At 44.4% G+C, this 19,673-nt stretch overlaps 1 protein-coding gene across 1 annotated transcript in view; it reads right to left on the bottom strand.

The window, feature by feature from the left end:
• Positions 1-19,673, bottom strand: part of zeb1b (zinc finger E-box binding homeobox 1b) — a 72,808-nt gene that overhangs the window by 5,208 nt on the left and 47,927 nt on the right. The window contains exons 2-8 of the mRNA XM_085763854.1: positions 19,264-19,422; positions 10,795-10,956; positions 8,206-8,408; positions 6,801-6,906; positions 5,374-6,356; positions 3,802-4,533; positions 686-848 (exon numbers count right to left, since the gene is read on the bottom strand). Coding sequence (XP_085619980.1) covers positions 686-848; positions 3,802-4,533; positions 5,374-6,356; positions 6,801-6,906; positions 8,206-8,408; positions 10,795-10,956; positions 19,264-19,422 — 2,508 coding nt within the window. The remainder of the gene's footprint in view (positions 1-685; positions 849-3,801; positions 4,534-5,373; positions 6,357-6,800; positions 6,907-8,205; positions 8,409-10,794; positions 10,957-19,263; positions 19,423-19,673) is intronic.

Here is a 19,673-nt window from a genome sequence, read left to right on the forward strand (position 1 = left end):
AACTCGGTTGAATCTGTGCGTGGAACTGGAGCATGAATGTGTATTTGTCTATGTCTAAACTGTTTTAATCCTGCTTTAATTGCGTTGTCTGATATGGGCCTGTTATGTACAGTGCTTTGGTCCATGGTGGTTGCATTACAACTGTTGCATTAGAAGATGCCAGAGCAGCGAGGAGTCGTATCCAAGGAAAACATTTTAAAAAAAACAACAAAATCCCAACAATTGTGCTTTAAAAAACACAAACCCAAAAGCACTATGTAGTTTCACCTAGGATGAGGTCATCTGGAGCAGAGAGCAGCGTTCGGACGCCAGGTATCAGAGTAAGAAATAAAAAAAAGAAAGCAGCAAAGCTTAAACGCCTCTGAGAGCAGTGACCTGAGCTTGGCCACGGAGTCGGACTCTCTCGGAGCCAAATCACTACCAGAGCTCTCGGCTCTTGCAACATTCGGTGCTTCACATGAGAAGCTGGCAGTGCAGAGGTGGGAGGTGGAGCCGCAGTTGGCGGAAAGAAATTCTCAGACCTCTTCTGTGCGTGTTGAGTAATACCTGCAGGAATGGAGGTGTCCACCCCTCTTTTACTGTGACTCATCTTTCCCAGTGAGCAATTGGTGAGACAAGAGAGAGTGCGTGCGTGTGTGTATAATATAATGTGTGTGAGACAATCAATCAATGTGTTTTGTTATACCTGTGTGTTCGTATTTGTGTCTCAGCAACGAGCTGCTCTTCTGGAAGATCTTGTCGCACAGGTCGCAGGCGTACATGCCGCTGTCCGTCTTCTTCATCTTCTTCCTCGCCGGACCCGAGTCTGAGTCATTCTGCTCCTCCGAGCCGGTGTCCAGCTTCTCCTCCTGGAAGAAGAGGAAAAATGAGAAACCACATTAATATAAACACACACACACACACACACACACACACTGTGGGAGGAATTCAAACTTTCTGTTCTGTGGCGAAAACACAAAAAACGAGTGACTCAAAGAACCAGAGCGGTGATTTACAGGAAGTGCTGCTGCTGCGTCATAAACTCTCTCTGGACACTTGACCGCTCTCGACCGCGTTGTTCACTTCCACCTGCAGCTGCCGAGACTCAACACACTGATGCACTGATGGAGGATGTGAGGCCTTATTAAGGAGCGGATATATACACAGACCTCTTGGTGTTTTTTTCTTTTACAAGGCAGGTCTATGCCAATCCACTTAACACGAAAGTATAATACAACAACAATAAATCAATGAGGCAGGCAGAGGTGTAGCGTTTAAACAGATTCCAGCGGATCAATAGCGGCTCTGCAGTAAAGTGCAGCCTCATGTCCTCTGGGCGACGGCCCAGGAAGATCACTCACACACACGCACACACACACACACCCGGAGAGATCTACATCCATCATTAGAGGCACATTAGGTGTCGGCACAATGAAGAACTATTAAAGGCTATCATTTTTACAAAGAGCTGGATTCTGACATTTCTATATATGACTTATTGATTAGGGTTTGGATGCTTTCAGACTATTTATCACGTTCTGGTGGTTTTGAACAATGAGGAGTAATGATCTGCAGCTCAGGAGTTTGACTGATCGCTGCGAGAGGAGGAGGAGAAGGCGAAGCTGGATTCTAGTTCAAAATGGCTGCTGGGTCAGACACAGACGAAGAACAAGATACAAAACTGGTGCTGGTCATAAAATATACTGTATGTCCAGCTGAAGTAATTCTACTAATCAATATTTTATAGATCATTAGATAACCTCCCAGAAATCCATGCGTTTTCAGTGATTTAAGACAGAACCTGTTTCCTGTTTCCCTCACTAACTGTTCACACCGTGTGACCTGAGAATGAGTGTGCGCTGCATTCACATTGGATAGTTTGTTAATTTTGTGCACTTGTGAAAAGCCTGTTATTTTTATCCACCAAGCAGAGAGCACAGTAATTTTATGTATCATGTATTTTATACTTTGTACATTTTATATAGTTCATGATATATATAATATAAGCATTAAATACTGAATTAATCATTTATAAGTTTAGTTTAGTTTAGTTTAGTTTATTAAGATCCCCATTAGCTTTTGCTATAGCACATGAATACTGATTAGTATGTAGTTTATAAACAGTTAAAAATGTTTTACTCACCATTAATAAGCACTAACTGCATTTATAAACTACATACTAATGAGTATTCATGCGTTATAAGTGAAGAATTCAGTATTTATTAATGCTTAATTAACACTTAATAGTGTGTATTTATTATAAAGTGTTACCACATTTGTTTATTATTCATAAAGTCCTGTTTCTCTTTTATATTATGCTGCTGTGACAAATGAATAAAGTTTAACCCTTAGCTAACCGTAGAATAAATTGATAGACAGCATGACCTTATAATTTGATTTCCAGGTGTATACAAATTTTCAAATATCTGCTGATATATGCAACTTGTGTTTAAGAGTATGTTCCTTTAAAATAATCAAGAATATTTTTCTGTATCTTTCACTAACTACCTGTCTGTGTGACATTCAGGCCAAGTTTGGTGAGTTTCTGACCGTTATTTCTATGAGAAATTACAGACACTTCCTCTCTTGTAGAATCCAAATTTTCCGGTATTTGTGGGGCTCATGATTAAAAGATCCAAATAAACTAATTAGCATGAAATATTTGTATTAACTCATTGAGTGCCGCGCTCCTTTCCAAAGTTTTAGTCAAGTGTACCGGCAAATTAGACCATATTTGACTTTTTATTTTAGAGCCATAGTGTATTCTATATTATTGCCACCAACACATACTGTGGCTCATTTGAAAGGTTTAACTTCATCCTTCAAATGGCCACAAACCGTTTGTTTCTACGTGCCTCCGTTCCTGAGAAAAGTCAAGCTAAACATGGCTGGGTTTCACCAAAATCCCTCCTTTTTTTCTAGAAAAGGAGATAGAGCGTCTTTTATGAAAGGTGCGCTGTTTGTGTCTGTCGCTCTTCTCACACTCGCATTTCTGGATCAAAGGGCTCGTATAAGATAAATATACACAACAATTGTTGTTCTATTCACAAAACCACCATCGGGGGCGGGGGGGGCGCCACTAAACAACAATAACACAGACGCACCGTGCCGTGTCACAGCCTCTCGCCGCGGAACGTGAGGCTCTGCCGGCCACAGCGGCTCGGGAACACCGGTCCCGCCGGTGGTCGTGGTCCTTCTGTGGTACGGGTCGGTGGTGCCGGTCTGCTTTGACCCAGAGACCATCAGATTTTACCGCGGGAGGACTTTGGGGAGGACACGGTGTTGCTCCAGATGAAGACCGGGCGGGACAGTGGGCTGAGAGCTTCCTGGTTCAGCTCCCAGCTGCTGCAGCCTCGCGGGTGAGAGCGGAGCAGCAGCGGAGCAGCTGCTGCATCCACATGCAGAACTCCGTTTGCAGAAGCTGAGTTATGATAAAAACTTCCAGATCATGAGCTGTCATGTGACTTTGATCGTCATCTATTTCAGTTCTCCTCGTCGTAGAGTCCCCAAATTTACATATAATGTGTATTAAAGTGTCTATTTTCATAATTTAAAAAAAAAGCAAAAAACGAAAAATTTCGTTTTTGGCACTCAACGCATGGGAACGAAAAACGAGAAATTACGTGGTTGGCACTCAATGAGTTAAAACATATATTTGTCTATTTTTCTAAAAAATATTACTTATGCTTTGTTCTACCTCAGGTGAAGATACAGTATCTATAAACTGCAGCCTCTTTGAATCTCTCTACGCTCAGCTAAGTGTCAACCAGCAGCTTTACATCCAGTGGAGTCAGTGTGTCGTTGTGGGCGGGGCTTGCTCACCTTGACGCCGTTGAGGTGGATGGTTTCGTGCATGTCGGCGGTGGCGGCGGCGGCGGCGACGGGGCCGGTGGCTGTAGCTGTAGTGGTGTAGGTGTAGGCCAGCTGAGGGATCAGGATAGTCTGTTTGTTGGTGCTGGCGAGCGCCCGCAGGCACTGCATGGTCACGATGTCCAGCGGTTTGGCGCCCGTCTGGCCGGCGAACACCGCGATGGGCGACGACGCCTCTTTCTTTGTGCAAGTTAAGTTCAGGGGTTCGTCCCTGTTGCCGCGCGACGGAGCCGAGGGCTGGACGCCGCCGCTCGCCGTCGTCTCCGCCTCCTCTCGTTGCTGCGGCGGCTTCGGCAGCGACAGGTCCAGGGGGCCGTCGGCGCTCTGCGGGGGCCGCGCCGGGACCGGGCCGCCGGCCGTCAGGTTGAGCGGCGAGGGCGGCGCCGGCGAGCCGCGGGCGCCGTTGGTCTCGGCGGGCGTGGCCTCGGTGGGGCTGTCCCGGGCCGCCGAGGAGGGGCTCATGGCGGACGCGTCGTCCTTCTTCCCCGGGACCAGAGACACCACGGCGTTGGCGTCGCAGACGGCGTCTTCCTCCTCCGACGGCGGCGTCGGCGCCCCCAGAGAGATCTGACCCTCCTGCATCTTGTCGAACCACTTCTTCACCACGTGGACCGGCAGGCTGACCGAGTCAGAGATCTTAGCGAGCTCATCCTTGGTGGGCTCAGCGTTCAGGGCGAAGTAGGCCTGAAAGTTAAAGATACTTTGTCAATCCTTTGCAGGAAATTACAATGTTACCAGCAGCAGCAGGAAGACAACACAAGACCACAAACACCTGAGATCCTAAGATCAAAGAAATTTGCAAGAGTAAAAACTCAAGCTCGAGTTTTTACTCTTGCAAATTTCTTTGATCTTAGGATCTTTTAAATTCCTTATTTATGTTTTTACTAAGCCAAGCTTCTGTCCTTTTTACTTTACACCTCTCTTTTAGAACTGATGCCGGCTGCTATGGTTTTGATGCTGTGCAATGCTGCTTCGTCTGTACGTCTATGCCTGTATGTCTGTCACTGTACACATGTCTATTGTTTGTAAGTCTGTCTCGGTACTTATGTCTATTGCCTGCATGTCGGTCGTTGTACTTATGTCCATTGTATGTATGTCTGTCACTGCTTATTGCTGCTTATATGTCTTGTTGCTACACGGTGCACTTTTGCCCACGACGAATTTCCCCTTTTGGGGACAATAAAGTTTATCTAATCTAATCTAACACACATCATGCACAAAAATACACAATAACAACTAGGGCTGGGACGATATGCTTTTCTCCCGATTCGATTCTTCTACGTTTTTTTTGGATGGCGATTCGATTTAAATTGCGATTCTACGATATTGCCGATTCTCTTGATTTTTAGTTTTAGAATTTTTAACATTTATCTGCACACAAACACTGTAGGAGCCTATAAATTAACATACTCCATTATAAAGTGAACTTAAACCCTTTTTAAAACCTGGACTCTCTGTATGTAAAAAAAAGGCGAACAAATGCACATTGCATAATATGTAACAACAATAAGAACAATGCAGCACCTTGAGCAGCGACAGCAGGTTCTTGGGCTGGTTGCAGAGCGCGCCCTCGGCCAGCAGCGCCGCCACGGCCGACTCCGACTTCTCCAGACCGGAGCCGTTGAGCCGCAGCGCGTCCTTCTTGCAGTGTTTGTGCTTGAGGGCGTGCAGCGCCTCCAGGCCGCCGGGGCAGCTCTCACACAGCAGACACGTCTTAGTGGTCTTCTCCTCTCGGTCCGGCGGCGTCTCGCTGCACCGGGCGCCTTTGATCGTCAGGTCCTCGGGGAGTTTCTGCGACTTGAAGGCGTCGATGGCGTCGGCGGCGGCGTCCGGCTCCTTCTTCATCAGGTTCTGGGCCGTGAGCTGGCCCTGGTCCAGGCTGTAGTTGATGATGATCTTGGCGTTCCCGTCCTGGCCGACGATGGGCAGGCTGATGGCGGAGATGAGCTGCTGCGGCTGCGCGTGGAGCATCCCGGCGGTCAGCCCCGAGCTCAGCTGCAGCGCCGCGCCGCCCTGGCCCTTGGCGTTGTTCTCCAGCACCTGGCGGATCACGTTCCCGTCCACCGCCACCTTGAGGGCGTTCTGCAGGTCGGCCAGGTTGATGCTGATGGGCGACACCAGCCCCACGGTGGGCAGCACCACCGCCTGCACCGTGCCCCCGTTGTAAACGCCCCCGTTCATGGCGGCGGCCACGGCGGGCGACGCCATCACCGCCGGCTTGTACTCGTAGTCCACCGGCTCGGTCTTGATCTGGTTCAGAGGCAGCTGCTCCTGCAGCGGCTTGCTGTGCTCCAGCTTCTCCCTGATCTGCGTGCGGAGCGCCGACGACGGCGGCGTGGGCACCAGCGGCGTCGGACCCTGGCTCTGCGTTTTGGCGTTGTTGCCGAGCCGCGGTCGGCCGTTGACTGAGATGACGCTGATGCACTTCTTGCTGCTGATGTGGGAGCTGTAGGAGCCGGAGTGGGAGAACCGCTTCTTGCAGTTGGAGCACTCATAGGGTTTCTCTCCTGGACGGAAAACCACAATATAGAGAAATAACGAGGAGGAGGAAGAAGGGAGGAGAAAGAGGAGGAGAGAGGGGAGAAACAGATTTCCATTAGTGAATGAAGCTAAAGGAGCGAGCCAGGCTATGAGCACTACGGCAGGAAAAGAGCTCTAATGCATTTCAATGATGCTTAAACGCTGATGTAATGGCACCGTGGGGAACTGCCCTCCTCTAATTGCCATCCCATAATGCAAAAAAGAAACACAGTTATTATTATTATTATTATTATTATTATGGCACATTATAGGGAAAAAAAAGCAGCACACACACACACACATAATGGACTGAGACACAATGAAAGAGAATCTAAACGCACACGGGAATCGACTCGACAACATAAATAAAACACAAATATGAAGAGGGGGGTGGGGGGGGCGTTGCCACGGCGCTCACTAACTCAACTCACCGCTGTGGATGCGTAGGTGCTCCTTCAGGTGGTGCTTGTATTTAAACGCTTTGCCACATTCAGTGCACTTGAATTTACGATTGCCGCCCGACTGTGTGATGTGTCTCTGTGTGAGAGAGAAAGAGGTCAGCACACAACGAAAACACACGACCTTTGAACTCGGACTAATTCATGGCACAGTGTCATTAATCAATCGCGAGAGGCAAAAGTTCATGTTTATTTATCGTGTGGAGGCGAGTTCAGAGACTGAATCGTTCAGAGACTCAGAGGGGACGGAGGTAATTAACAATACACATGTTTTAGTTCAGATGTGACAATTACACACATTAGTTCATCATTAGTCAATACTCTTCTAATCTTTATTTATAAATCAATCAACTCTACACTGATGCTAATAAGTAATTTTAATATGTAACTCTGGATTAATAAATTCACTTATATAATGTGTTTAATAAATAAGTAACAAAAGTATTATATCAATTATGAACCAGTTATTGATGAGATGTCAGAGGTTCATAAGATCACTGTCAGTAAATTATTAGATATTTTATTATAGATATATTAATGATACATTATTAAGCCTTATTTAATAGTTAATTCATCATTTATTAAGCATTTTAACCAAGAAAACTGAACCTTTATAAACACAGTTATAAACGTTGAACTCTGGATTGATAATCTCATCTGGAATGTATTAAATTATGGTATTTTCATACTTAATAAATGAAAGAGTCATCGTTTATAACTCAAGTCTGTATCAGTTATTTAAATGTTTTATTATAGATGAGCTAATTAAACATGTATAAGGTGACACTTCATATTAATGACACATTATTAAGCCATATCAAATAGTAAATTAATCATTTACTAAGCATTTTAACCAAGAAATATGTCATTTATTATATTTTAATAAGTACATCTAACTGGTAGTAACTACTTGCTGTGTTTATAATAACACATCTATTAACACAGACGCTGCATACATGTTCATCTAAACACTTACTGACCCTTTATAAATGATCTTATGAAGTCATGAGTTCATTATGAGTTAAACTTTGCTTATAAATTACAGACTAATTAGTATCAGTAAAGGAAGAATGCATGAATCAGATATTTAATTATGTTTTACTAGTGCTGAATGATGTGTAGTTAATTATTATAAAGTGTTACATTATGTATATAGATATCAAAAACACTTGTTGGTTTTTAGCCTTGTAGAGTTTTAATATCATGAACCAGAGGAGCAGAGTCCTTTTAAAGCTTCACAAAAGAAGCAATTAAATCCAGTAGAAAGTGCATTTTCTTTCACAACCTGCAGCATAAAGAGCAAATAAAAACCAATCTCCATCCGTGTGTGTGTGTGTGTGTCTAAATGTGTGTGTGTGTTTGTGTGAGCCTGTGTTACCTGGTCGCGGCCGGCCTTGTGCACCGTCATGTGCCGCTCCAGCTGCGCGCGGTAGGCGAAGCTGTAGCTGCACTCGGGGCAGTTGAAGCTCTCCTCCGTCTTCTCGTGCCGGTACTTGATGTGCTCCTTCAGGGAGCTGTAGCGCTTGTAGCCACGAGCACAGTACGGACAGGTGAGCAGCTGAGAGAAGGAGTCCGGGGTGCCTGAGAGGTGGGTGGGGGGGAAACAACACCACAAAGGAGAGAGAGAAAGAAAAGAAAAGAAAAGAAAGAAAGAGGGGATTATAAAGACACATGAGAGAAAAGGAGGAGGTGTGGAGGAGGAGGAGGAGGAGTCGAGCTCTTTGAAGCTGCACATGACCTGCTGCAGTGACACCCTCCTGCTATTTCACTAATCACTGTGAGACCCCCCCCCCCAACATTAACACCACAGGTAAACAGCAGCATCCAGGTGATCAACCAGGATGAAAGCTGGTTTATTTTTGTGTTTCTCGCGTCTGATGATCACACAGGAACTTGTTTTGGCACTTTTTGTCTCATACAGACTTTTTGTGTTCAAGTGTCAAAAAGACACACACTGCAAAAACTCAAAATCTTACCAAGAATATTTGTCTTATTTCTAGTCAAAACAAATCTCATTATACTTAAAATAAGGCTCATCACATTTAAAAAGTAGCTTGTTTTTAGACACTTTTTACTTCTTTCATGAGTATTTTCACTTGAAATAATCTGATAGTGGAGCAAGTTTTTCTCCCTTATTACGAGCACAAAAAACTTGCTTTCACTGGCAGATTTTTCTACTTATTTCAAGTGAAAATGTGTTTGAAACAAGTGAAAATGATCTAAAAACAAGTTGATTTTTAGGTGATGAATCTTATTTTAAGTGGAAAGAGATTAGTTTTGACCAGAAATGAGACATTTTGACAAGAAATAAGACAAATATTCTTGGAAGGATATTGAGTTTTTGCAGTGCAGACAGACAAGAACAAGACGACATATATATAAAATAATCAAAATATGTACAAAAAAAATATATATATATATAAAATGTTAACATTACTGGCGTAAATATGTGATCGGAATTTCACATTTATCCGGCAAAAAAAACTGTTTCCATCAGTGTTTTATTATCGATCAGGAGAAAATCCGATGAGATCGACAGGACAAATGTGAATGTTGTCGATATTCAGAACATTTCCTGTTTCCATAAAGCATTTTTTTGTTTTTATTATTGATTATTAACCCTTCACTCCAGGTGATCAGATGGATGAAAGCGGTTTTATTTTTATTTTTGTGTTTCTCGCGTCTGATTTTGCTCCTTTTGTTGTTTCACATCAGGAGGGAAAGTGAGCTGGGTGAACAACATGTGCCACCTGCCTGCATCCATCCAGCGTCTCGCTTCGCCCCCCCACCCCTCCGGCTCCCACACAGGTAAAGCATTCAGCGTGTTAACAGGTGATGTATTAACCCCCCCACCCCCATCCTCCCCCCTCCTCCTCCCCGTGGGACAGGTGAGCTGAGGGCGACACACACACATTAACCGCCCAGGTAGCTGTGAGTCAGAGCTCACACAGACGTGACAAATTTACTCAGGTGTTGCTGTTTCTCTCCTTCCCTCCTCCTCCCCCCTCCTCCCCCTCCTCCCCCCTCCCTCTCTCATTCTGTGGCAGCAGCAGGTGAAAGGCAGAAAAAAAAGGAGAAGGAGAAGCCCGGGAGCCATAAAGAGCTCTGTGAGCTGCACTTAACAAATCGCGGCGTGTGTAATGATGTCGGAGAGTGGCGTTAATGGGGTGGAGTTAACACCTGAGGTGAGACGAGGGGGGGGCAGGTAGAGCCAAACCACCCTGAGGGGGGGGTAATTACTGTGTAGGTGCAACAGCTCTTTGACTGTGAACTCGCAGGTGGAAACAAAACGCTGCTGTTTATTCTGGTGTGAGTCGTTTTAACACCTGAACCTGCTTTTATTATTACTTTTATTATTATATTATTTTTTATTGCACTTGTTTCCTGAGCTTTGATGGCTTTTAAAGCTACAAATTATATAAAAAAAAAGCTTTAGGGAAACAGAAAATGTTCTGAATATCGACAACATTCACATTTGTCCTGTTGATCTCATCGGATTTTCTCCTGATCGATAAAACGCTGATGGAAACAGTTCTTTGCCCGATAAATGTGTAATCACTTAAATATCACTTTTTACGTCAGTTCCACTATGTATTTTTGCTTTACCGTATGCCGCAATAAGTTGGCAGATAAGCACTATTATAACTCGTGCCATATTTACAAAACTTAACTTGGCTGGCTTTTGTATTGCTTAGTGCTTTCCAAGGTAAGTCTTGTGCACATTTGGTTTTTTTCGGTGCAAAAATGAATGGAAACACCTTAAAATGAGAAATGAAATGTATTCTATTCACCAGTTTGATTGCAAAACAGCATGTGCCGTCATTACGCACGGGGTTTTATTCAATTTAAAGCTCTTTATTTAGTGAAAAGTGGATGGAAACGTAGCCTAATGTCTCTGTTGTTGTTTCTTTCCTTGTTTTTTTATTTGATATTTAATTAATAATAGTTATTATTTGTATTTTAGTACCGTTCTCGTCGTGGATGCTGGCGTCCGGCGTGCCCTGCCGCTGCGGCTCGTCCTCGGGGGCTTCTGGGTAAATGACGGCCGTGTCTCCTTGCTGCAGCATCTCCTCCACCAGGGCGTCTGTGCTCCCGTCGTCCTCGCCGTCCGACACACAATCCTCCTTCACTGTGATGTAGAGAAGAGAAAAGAAAAGAAAAAAACACTCATTATAAAGAACTGAACTGTGTCTGTGCAGGTTTCAACCTCGACCTTTGTGTGTGTGTGTCTGTGTGTCTGTGTGAAACGTGATGTCGTGTCTCCATAGGTGAGTCGTTTGGGGCCTTGATCGTGACATGGAATGAGCGGCGTGGAGCCAGAGGGTGGGAAAAAAAAAAGACAAACATCCAGAGAGAGCTGAGCCGTTCTGTTGTTCATAATAGGACGAGAAAACTAATTAGCATCAAAGGCCACAGGCGACTGTACGAGCATCAGCCTCTATTCACACTGTTGTTAGGTCGGGTACTTGTTGAGACAGAGAATGATAATTAGCTGATGGATCTTGTCCTTATGTATTGCAGCAGATAGATATCACACACACACAGACACACAGACACACACACTCTGGGCTCTCTGGAGAGGCTCGGCCTTCAGACTGTGCTTAATATCCGAGCGAATGAGAAGCTGCATGTGAGAGCTGCTGCTGCTGCTGCTGAGCGTGTTCTTCCTGCTCGATGCTGCTGCTGCTCCTCTAACCAGCACTAATTACCGAGCGGGCGGCTTCAGAGGAGGAAGTGTAACCTGAGGATGGAGTTTAGGATGCACCAGCGCTGCTTCCTTTCCCTTCACTTCTTCCTGAAACGCATGAAAAACGGAGCCGGAACCGAGTTTTTTCCTCCTCCACGGAGCCGATAGTTAGTTACACTGCAAAAACTCAAAATCTTTCCAAGAATATTTCTCTTATTTCTTGTCAAAATGTCTAATTTCTAGTCCAAACTCATCTCTTTTCACTTAAAATAAGACTCATCACCTAAAAATTAACTTGTTTTGAGATCATTTTCACTTGTTTTAAACAAATTTTCACTTGAAATAAGTAGAAAAACCCGCCAACCTGCTTGTAATAAGGAGGAAAAACTTGCTCCATTATCTGATTTTTCTACTTATTTCAAGTGAAAATCTGCTTGAAAGAAGTAAAAAGTGTCTAAAAACAAGCTACTTTTTATGTGATAATTCTTATTTTAAGTAGAATGAGATTTGTTTTGACTAGAAATGACATTTTGACTAGAAATAGGACAAATATTCTTGGTAAGATTTTGAGTTTTTGCAGTGTAGTTAGTTAGTTAGTTAGTGTGACTGTGTGTGAGTCATTAAGAGTATTTAGCTAAAAGCAAAAGTTCAGGCTGCTGCTGTTTACAGGGCAGATGTTCCTGTGGATCGATTTAAACGCCTCCCACCCTCACCTCACCCCCCAACCTCCCCCACCTCCTCCACCTCCCCCCTTCTGCTTAGTCGAGATTTGAGGATTGTGTTTTGTGAATTGTGCGCGTTGAAAGACGGCGCCAGCTGTGTTCTCCTCCGAGACGGGAACAGGTGTAGCACTTCATGACTCACAACAAGATGCACACAGTGAATACCAGCGCTGTTACACAGACACACACATGTGCACACATACACACACACATACACATGTGCACACACACACACACATGTGCACACACACGGCAGCCGCTGCAGCTCCGGCTTCCTCTGGTGCACCTTAACAAAGCCGTGAGACAATACGAGCTCAGTCATTTGTTGCTATGGTTATTAAAGACCAAACCCCAGTGAGAGATGATACAGAGACAGAGGTTGTCTGCTGATCAACGTGTGTGTGTGTGTGTGTGTGTGTGTGTGTGTGTGTGTAACAGCAGGTGCTGAGAAAAGTCAGACTGAGCGTTTCTCATCCCACACTCGAGGGTCAGGAACATTACAGCGTCATAACCTCGACGTATCGCACTGATTCTTCTCCCATGACCTCAACAACATTAATAATACCCCCCCCCCATCCCAAAACCCCGACAATAACAGAAACATGTTCATTTTCTTGTTGTTTGCATGAAAACATCAGGATTTAGCCGTTAGCTTAGCTTAGCATCAAGACAGAAGGAGCTTCGCTGTCAAGATCAGGCTCAAAACATCCAACCAGACATTTGTAATGAGCTATAATTTATAATTTGGAGTCGTCTGAGCAGCAGAAATCAGTTCAGATGAGATCTTAATAGAAGCACGTGTTATATAACCAAAATAAAACATGTTTATTAGGATCCCAAGAGCCTCTGTCTGATCATTTAACAAGGTTTTAGAGCCTAATATCAAATATTTAGTTAATAAAATGAAAACCTCTGACTTTCCCTCCTGCACTGGGACAAAGTTCATTCTCTATATTTGGATATGAATATACACTACTCACAAAAAGTAAAACAATTCAGAATGCACCTAAAATGCACTATAACCTTTGCAGGTGAACTTAATTTAACCTTCTCTAAACTTTTGAATGCACATGTCCAATAGTTCAATTGAATAACATGCTGTTCTCTAACAGTTGCTATAGCCACCACTGTTATTAGCTTTTGTTTGAGATAAAGAAAATGACCATTGCATCCTTCTACTTAAAAGGCTTTCATGATAGAATATCACTGTAGCATGAACCTTTCTGGTCAAATATCTCTAACTTTTTGTGAGTAGTCAGTTGTTTTCACATCCTCAAGCCTCTAACTTTTGTCTAGTTGACTGTGCGATGACCTGCAGGTCAGGAGGAGACTGTGTTCCAGTTTATAAAGCTATTATTGTGTTGTTGGGTTAATAATGTTGTGTTGTTAATCATATAAAATCAACTTTCATCCTCTCAGACAGAGAATCATCAAACCTCCCGTCCTGATGCTAAACTAAGCTAAGCTCCATTCACACCCACTCCTTAAAATGAACTGCTTTATATATTTCATAATGAAGTGGACGACTGACAGGACGTTGTGAAGTATGAGCGGCGTGCGCTGGAAGCTGCCGATCCCACACTGTTTGTGTCCCGTCCCCCTGCAACAACAACAACAGCAACGACGGCCGCATCCAAACACACACACACACACACTCACACTCACACCTCCGGGCTACTAAATGTTGAGCATGTGTGTGAAGTGGAGTCCCAGCTGGGGGTGTGTGTGTGCTGCAAAGGTATGACAAGCTGTTGTCTCTGTGTGTGTGTGTGTGTGTTTGTCTTTCCTGTCTTTTGTGGAGTACAGCGCGAGGCCAGCGGGGTTCACAGCCCCTCGGAGGGTGGAGGCGGCTCCGTGTTATCAGGCTGCTCTGACATGAAACATCACACACGGGCCGTTTATGTGCTGACGCAGGGATGTGAAGTGAACGCACGGCTGCACAAGGAGGAAGTCGGGAGCGGAGTGGGACGTTGTGTTGTGTTGTGTTGTGTTGCAGCAGCAGCTCTGATCTAAAATCTAAAAAAGCAGCGAAGCCCCGAAAACTACACTACACTACAGCAACGTCTCAGCAGAGTAGACCACCCACTCTCTGCTCTCCTCTTTCCCACACTCTCTCTCTCTCTCATCGTTCCTCTTTTTGCCCACAAGCGCTGCAACGTGATACGGCGCTATCCCATGATGCATTTCCTGGCTCCCCTGTTTGACCTTTTGCCCCCTTTTTCACTGTTTCCTGCGGTCGTGCGTCCAGACCCGTACGAAGATGCATCATCTGCAAAGATCTTGCACAGGCAGCACACAAAGGTTGGTTAACCTTTCCTCTGCTATCAGATGGAGGTTCAAGGGATAGTTCAACATTTTTGGCAAATTGGTCCTTTGCCATAATCGCTATATAGCAGTAGGTTTGTTACCTTTATTTGTCGGTGCAAGCTATTTTTAGAACTGCCGAGCCGGTCAAACTCATCAAATACACAATCCAACAACTCCACAACGCTCTGGTGGACAAGTTGTGACCTGCACATTCACCACGCTAATAGATAATAACACAACGTTACCACACAGAGTTGTTTTAGAGGTAAATTCATGCAAAACCGCTGATGCGCGTTGCCTTCAGGGACAGTTTTTCATCAAGCAGTCTCTGTATTTACCTCTAAATCAACCCTGTCTGGTAACGTTGTGTTATTATCTCATAGCGTGGTGAATGTGCAGGTCACAACTTGTCCACCAGAGCATTGTGGAGTTGTTGGATTGTGTATTTGATGAGTTTGATGAGGGAAACCAAGAAATCCCATGAGCCTCCATAGCGTAGCTCTGAGCAGCTCACGGCTCTGCTCCGCCGTTCTAAAAACAGCTTGCACCGACAGTTAAAGGTAACGAACCTACTGCTATGACTATAGAGATTATGGCAATGGGCCAATTTGCCAAAAATCTTGAACTATCCCTTTAAAGCAGAAAATAAATGGGAGTTATTTCCAAATGGAGGAAGATGTTTGTGCCTCTCCAGTGCAGGGGGGGCGGGGCTCAGGTTTTAGCATCACGTCATCCTGACATATAACGCACAGGAATGTAGGTGTTGCTGCATCGTAATCCAAGTGGATCATCCGAGGCCAGCGGTGAAATACTGAGCATCATCGTGGCTGAAAGCCTCGTGCAAACTGGAGAATAACGCGGCACAAGCTCAAGTGCTCATCAAACACACTCAACACACACTCATCCTGCTGCATTAGTGCCATATATTTATATTTATATATATATATTTCCATGCAGTTAATCCCGGGCTGTGGCGGCTGTCAGCTGAGAGCCATCGCCATTATCCCGTTCTCTCTCTCCTCTCTTTCTCTCTCAGATGTAATCACGCTCTACAACTCATCAGATCCAGAGGAGCGGCCCTCCCAGGTCAGCTCTGCCTCCGCCTGCTCCTCCCCTGGAGCTCGGCAGCTCGGCTCTCGGAGGAGGGGGAGAGGGGGACGAGTGGGGGGGGGGGGGACCGAGGCTCCAGTTTACTACACCAACTCTGCTCCACTACTATATAATCATTTAGGAGTGAATGAGTAATGACAGCTAGCAGGGGGCCCGTGATACCATATAATCAAGAGGAATGATTCAGAACAAGAGACACGGTGAGGGAGAATAAAACAGAGAGGGAGGGGGAGGGGGGGAGTGGAGCGGAGGGAAAGGAAAGGAAAGGAAAGGAAAGGAGAGATGGCAAAGTGCTGAAAAACCACTATTTGGTTTTGGAGCGCTGCAGTCTCTGGAGACGGGGTGTCGAGGCTCTAATTTGAAGCAAACTGGCCGACGCTAAGGAGAAGATTAGTGGGTGGTGGTCATTTTTCAAGGCCGCGCCAGAGACTTAGTGAAAACCAGCAGAGAGGAGAGGGAGAGGGAGGGAGGGATGAAGGGATGAGAGACGAGAGAAGTGTGTTTGTTTAAAGGGACTGTGGCTTTCACTGCGTTTCATCAGTCCAAGGCGGAGTGACAGCAGAGATGTGGCTTGATGTATGAGATGAGGGAGGGAGAGAGTGTGTGTGTGTGTGTGTGCGATTGTGTGTGTGTGTGCATGAGTGAAGGCAAAAAAGAAAATATGCCTGATCAGGCATAACTGTGGAGCGGAGCCAGCGCGCTGAGCTGTTACAGTGTAACTTATGCTTTTGAAGTGTTTAATGTTCGCAGGCCGGGGCCAAAACCAATGACATTATTCTTCCTCCAACTTTCCCTTTAACGCGCGGCGGCGGCGGCGGCGGAGGTACAGCTGGAGAGCGCTGATGAAAATGACAGCACGGTCTGGGGAATAGGTGGCTACATCAACACACACACACACACATATACACACACTGTGCACAGGTTTGTGTATGTGTGTGTATGTGTGTGGATGTGCAACCGAAACCAGCTGAGGTAAACTCACTGGAGAGGAATTTCTCAAACATCTCTCCTCCTCCTCCTCCTCCTCCTCCTCCTCCTCCTCCTCCTCCCTGCAGCAGTAAGTTACACCGACGGGTCGCTGGACATTTCCGCATGAGCTAACGCCCCGACCTCTTGCTCCATCCTGCACCTCGCACATCTCTCACCTACGAAAAATTCAGCCCAAAAAAATAGAAAATAAAAAAAATCCCTGCACGAAAAGCAAAGCGAGCAACACCCAAAGATAAATATTGTTGTGGTTGTACTATATCACGTCAGGGCGTCTAATTACATTCAGGCCTGTCACAACTGTAGCAGAAACAGATTTATACGAAGCCTTGAAACACCTACATCCTTCAGCACCTGCTATTGTTGTGTTTCTCTCTGTGTCTATGTGTGTGTGTGTGTGTGTGTGTGTTTCTCTATACATGTGTGTGTGTGTGTGTGATGTCAGCCCTTCCTGTGGATGTGAGCTGCCTCTAATGATGTCACTTCCGCGGGCTCGGAGGTAAAGAGGAGTTCACGTCGAATGCCCACCAGTGCCATAAAGCTACACGCTATTTTTTTTTTTTTTTCTTTTTTACTGTACTTGAAGGTCTCGCTCCCCCTCATCCCCCCTCCTCCCCTTCTCCCCCCTACCTCCCTGCCTGCGTTGGCATTGTCTTTGTTTAATATCGCACTTCCTGCCTTAGTTGCACATCCACAGCGTGTAGTACCTGTTTCCTCGCCCTCACAATAAGCCTGGTACTTCACATGTCAGCGAGACACTTCAGAGCTCCACCTGCGTCACGTCACGTCAGCTCAGGGAACACTCACTCACACCACACAAGAAGACGAAGACGACGAAGAAGAACTAAAAGATCAAGATTTCTGCTTTCACTGCAAAAACTCAATATCTTTCCAAGAATATTTGTCTTATTTCTTGTCAAAATGTCTAATTTCTATAGTCAAAACTAATCTCTTTCCACTTAAAATAAGACTCATCACCTAAAAATGTACTTGTTTTTAGATCATTTTCACTTGTTTTCAATCAAAAGTTTTTTGTGCTTGTAATAAGGAAGAAAAACTTGCTCCACTATCAGATTTTTCTACTTATTTCAAGTGAAAATATCCTTGAAAGAAGTAAAAAGTATCTAAAAACTAAAAGAATCAAAATCTCTCCAAGAATATTTGTCTCATTTCTTGTCAAAATGTCTCATTTCTGGTCAAAACTTGAAATAAGACTCATCACCTATATTAACTTGTTTTTAGATCATTTTCACTTGTTTCAAACAAATTTTCACTTGAAATAAGTAGAAAAATCTGCCAGTGAAAGCAGCTTGTAATAAGAAAGAAAAACTTGCTCCACTATCAGATTATTTCAAGTGAAAATATGCTTGAAAGAACTAAAAAGTGTCTAAAAACAAGCTACTTTTTAATGTGATGAGTCTTATTTTAAGTATAATGAGATTTGTTTTGACTAGAAATAAGACAAATATTCTTGGTATAAGATATTTGAGTTTTTGCAGTGTTTCTACCCTGTGTCACCGATGATGTAGTTGAGTTTGTTGTGTAAATGTCACGTCTCTCTCTGTGCTTCTGACAAACACAGAATCAATTTGCTGTTCTTCATCTCCTCGTGGCGTCTTTGTCTCATTCTGGAGAAAATCTGATTTCAGAGCAGAAAATGAGATTGAACGTGCACTCCTGCTGAACCCTGCTGAAACCGGGTAACAACAGCGCTCCTCTCTGCTCCTCTCTGAGACGTAGACGCAGACTATAGGGCTGTTCGATTAATCCATTTAAAATCGTAATCGCGATTATTTGGAATCGTAAAAATCGATTTTTTTACTCCAACTAGGGTAATTACGGTAAGCCCCCGTTCATGAATCTGGGCTGCGCTGAATTATCGTAATGACTGCTGCCCCCTTCCTCCCATCACGCTCTCCCACTGCTCTCCCCACACACTGCACTGCAAAAACTCAATATCTTTCTAAGAATATTTATCTTATTTCTTGTCAAAATGTCTCATTTCTAGTCAAAACTAATCTCTTTCCACTTCATCACCTAAAAATTTACTTGTTTTTAGATCATTTTCACTTGTTTCAAACTAATTTTCACTTGAAATAAGTAGAAAAATCTGCCAGTGAAAGGAAGTTTTTTGTGCTTGTACTAATAAGGAAGAAAAACTTGCTCCACTATCAGATTTTTCTACTTATTTCAAGTGAAAATATCCTTGAAAGAAGTAAAAAGTGTCTAAAAACAAGCTACTTTTTATGTGAGGAGTCTTATTTTAAATATAATGAGATTTGTTTTGACTAGAAATGACATTTTGACTAGAAATAAGACAAATATTCTTGGTTAGATATTTGAGTTTTTGCAGTGTGTAAACAAACATGTCGGCATTTTGCTAAGACCAGTGAGGATTTCGTTGCCAAAAAGACCAAACGGCCCTTTTCCACTACACAGTTACAGCTCTCACGGTCCATTAGGTCCATTTAAAAAGACACAAACAGCACACAAAATAGTTTGTCATTTAACAAAAAAAAAAATCGTAATCGTAATTGGAAATCGATTTTTCAGAGAAGAAAATCGAGATTTTATTTTTGGGCAAAATCGTACAGCCCTAACGTAGACGTAGACGTAGACGTACCTCGGTCCCAGCAGTGCTCGCGGGGCGGCTCGTCGTCCGGCAGCGTGCTGTCGCAGTCGGCCCCGTCCGCCAGGCTGCCCCCCTCCTCCTCCACGATGTGCAGCTTGTCCTCATCGTCCGAGTCTGAACCGGCCTCCACCACATTGTTGTAGTTCGTTACTGTATGGAGAGAAAACAGAGAGGAGGGAGAGGGGCAGAGGTTAGAGTGACTCGTCTGATTGTGTCAACTCTTTAATTAGTCCTGAGAGGAGAAGCTGCGCTCCGTCCCTTAATAAAGATAAAAGGAGGTGTAGTTGTGTGTGAGCGCTGGATGTGAAAGGCCACGAGTCAGGGAGGTTAAATATAAATGTCAAAACTATTAAAAGGGAGCGAACGGGTTGGAAGAAGGAGGAAGAGGAAGAGGAGGAGGA

The sequence above is a fragment of the Trachurus japonicus genome, chromosome 20 (assembly GCF_045865225.1).
Source record: "Trachurus japonicus isolate A0001 chromosome 20, Traja_1.0".
Classification (NCBI taxonomy): Eukaryota; Metazoa; Chordata; class Actinopteri; order Carangiformes; family Carangidae; genus Trachurus; species Trachurus japonicus.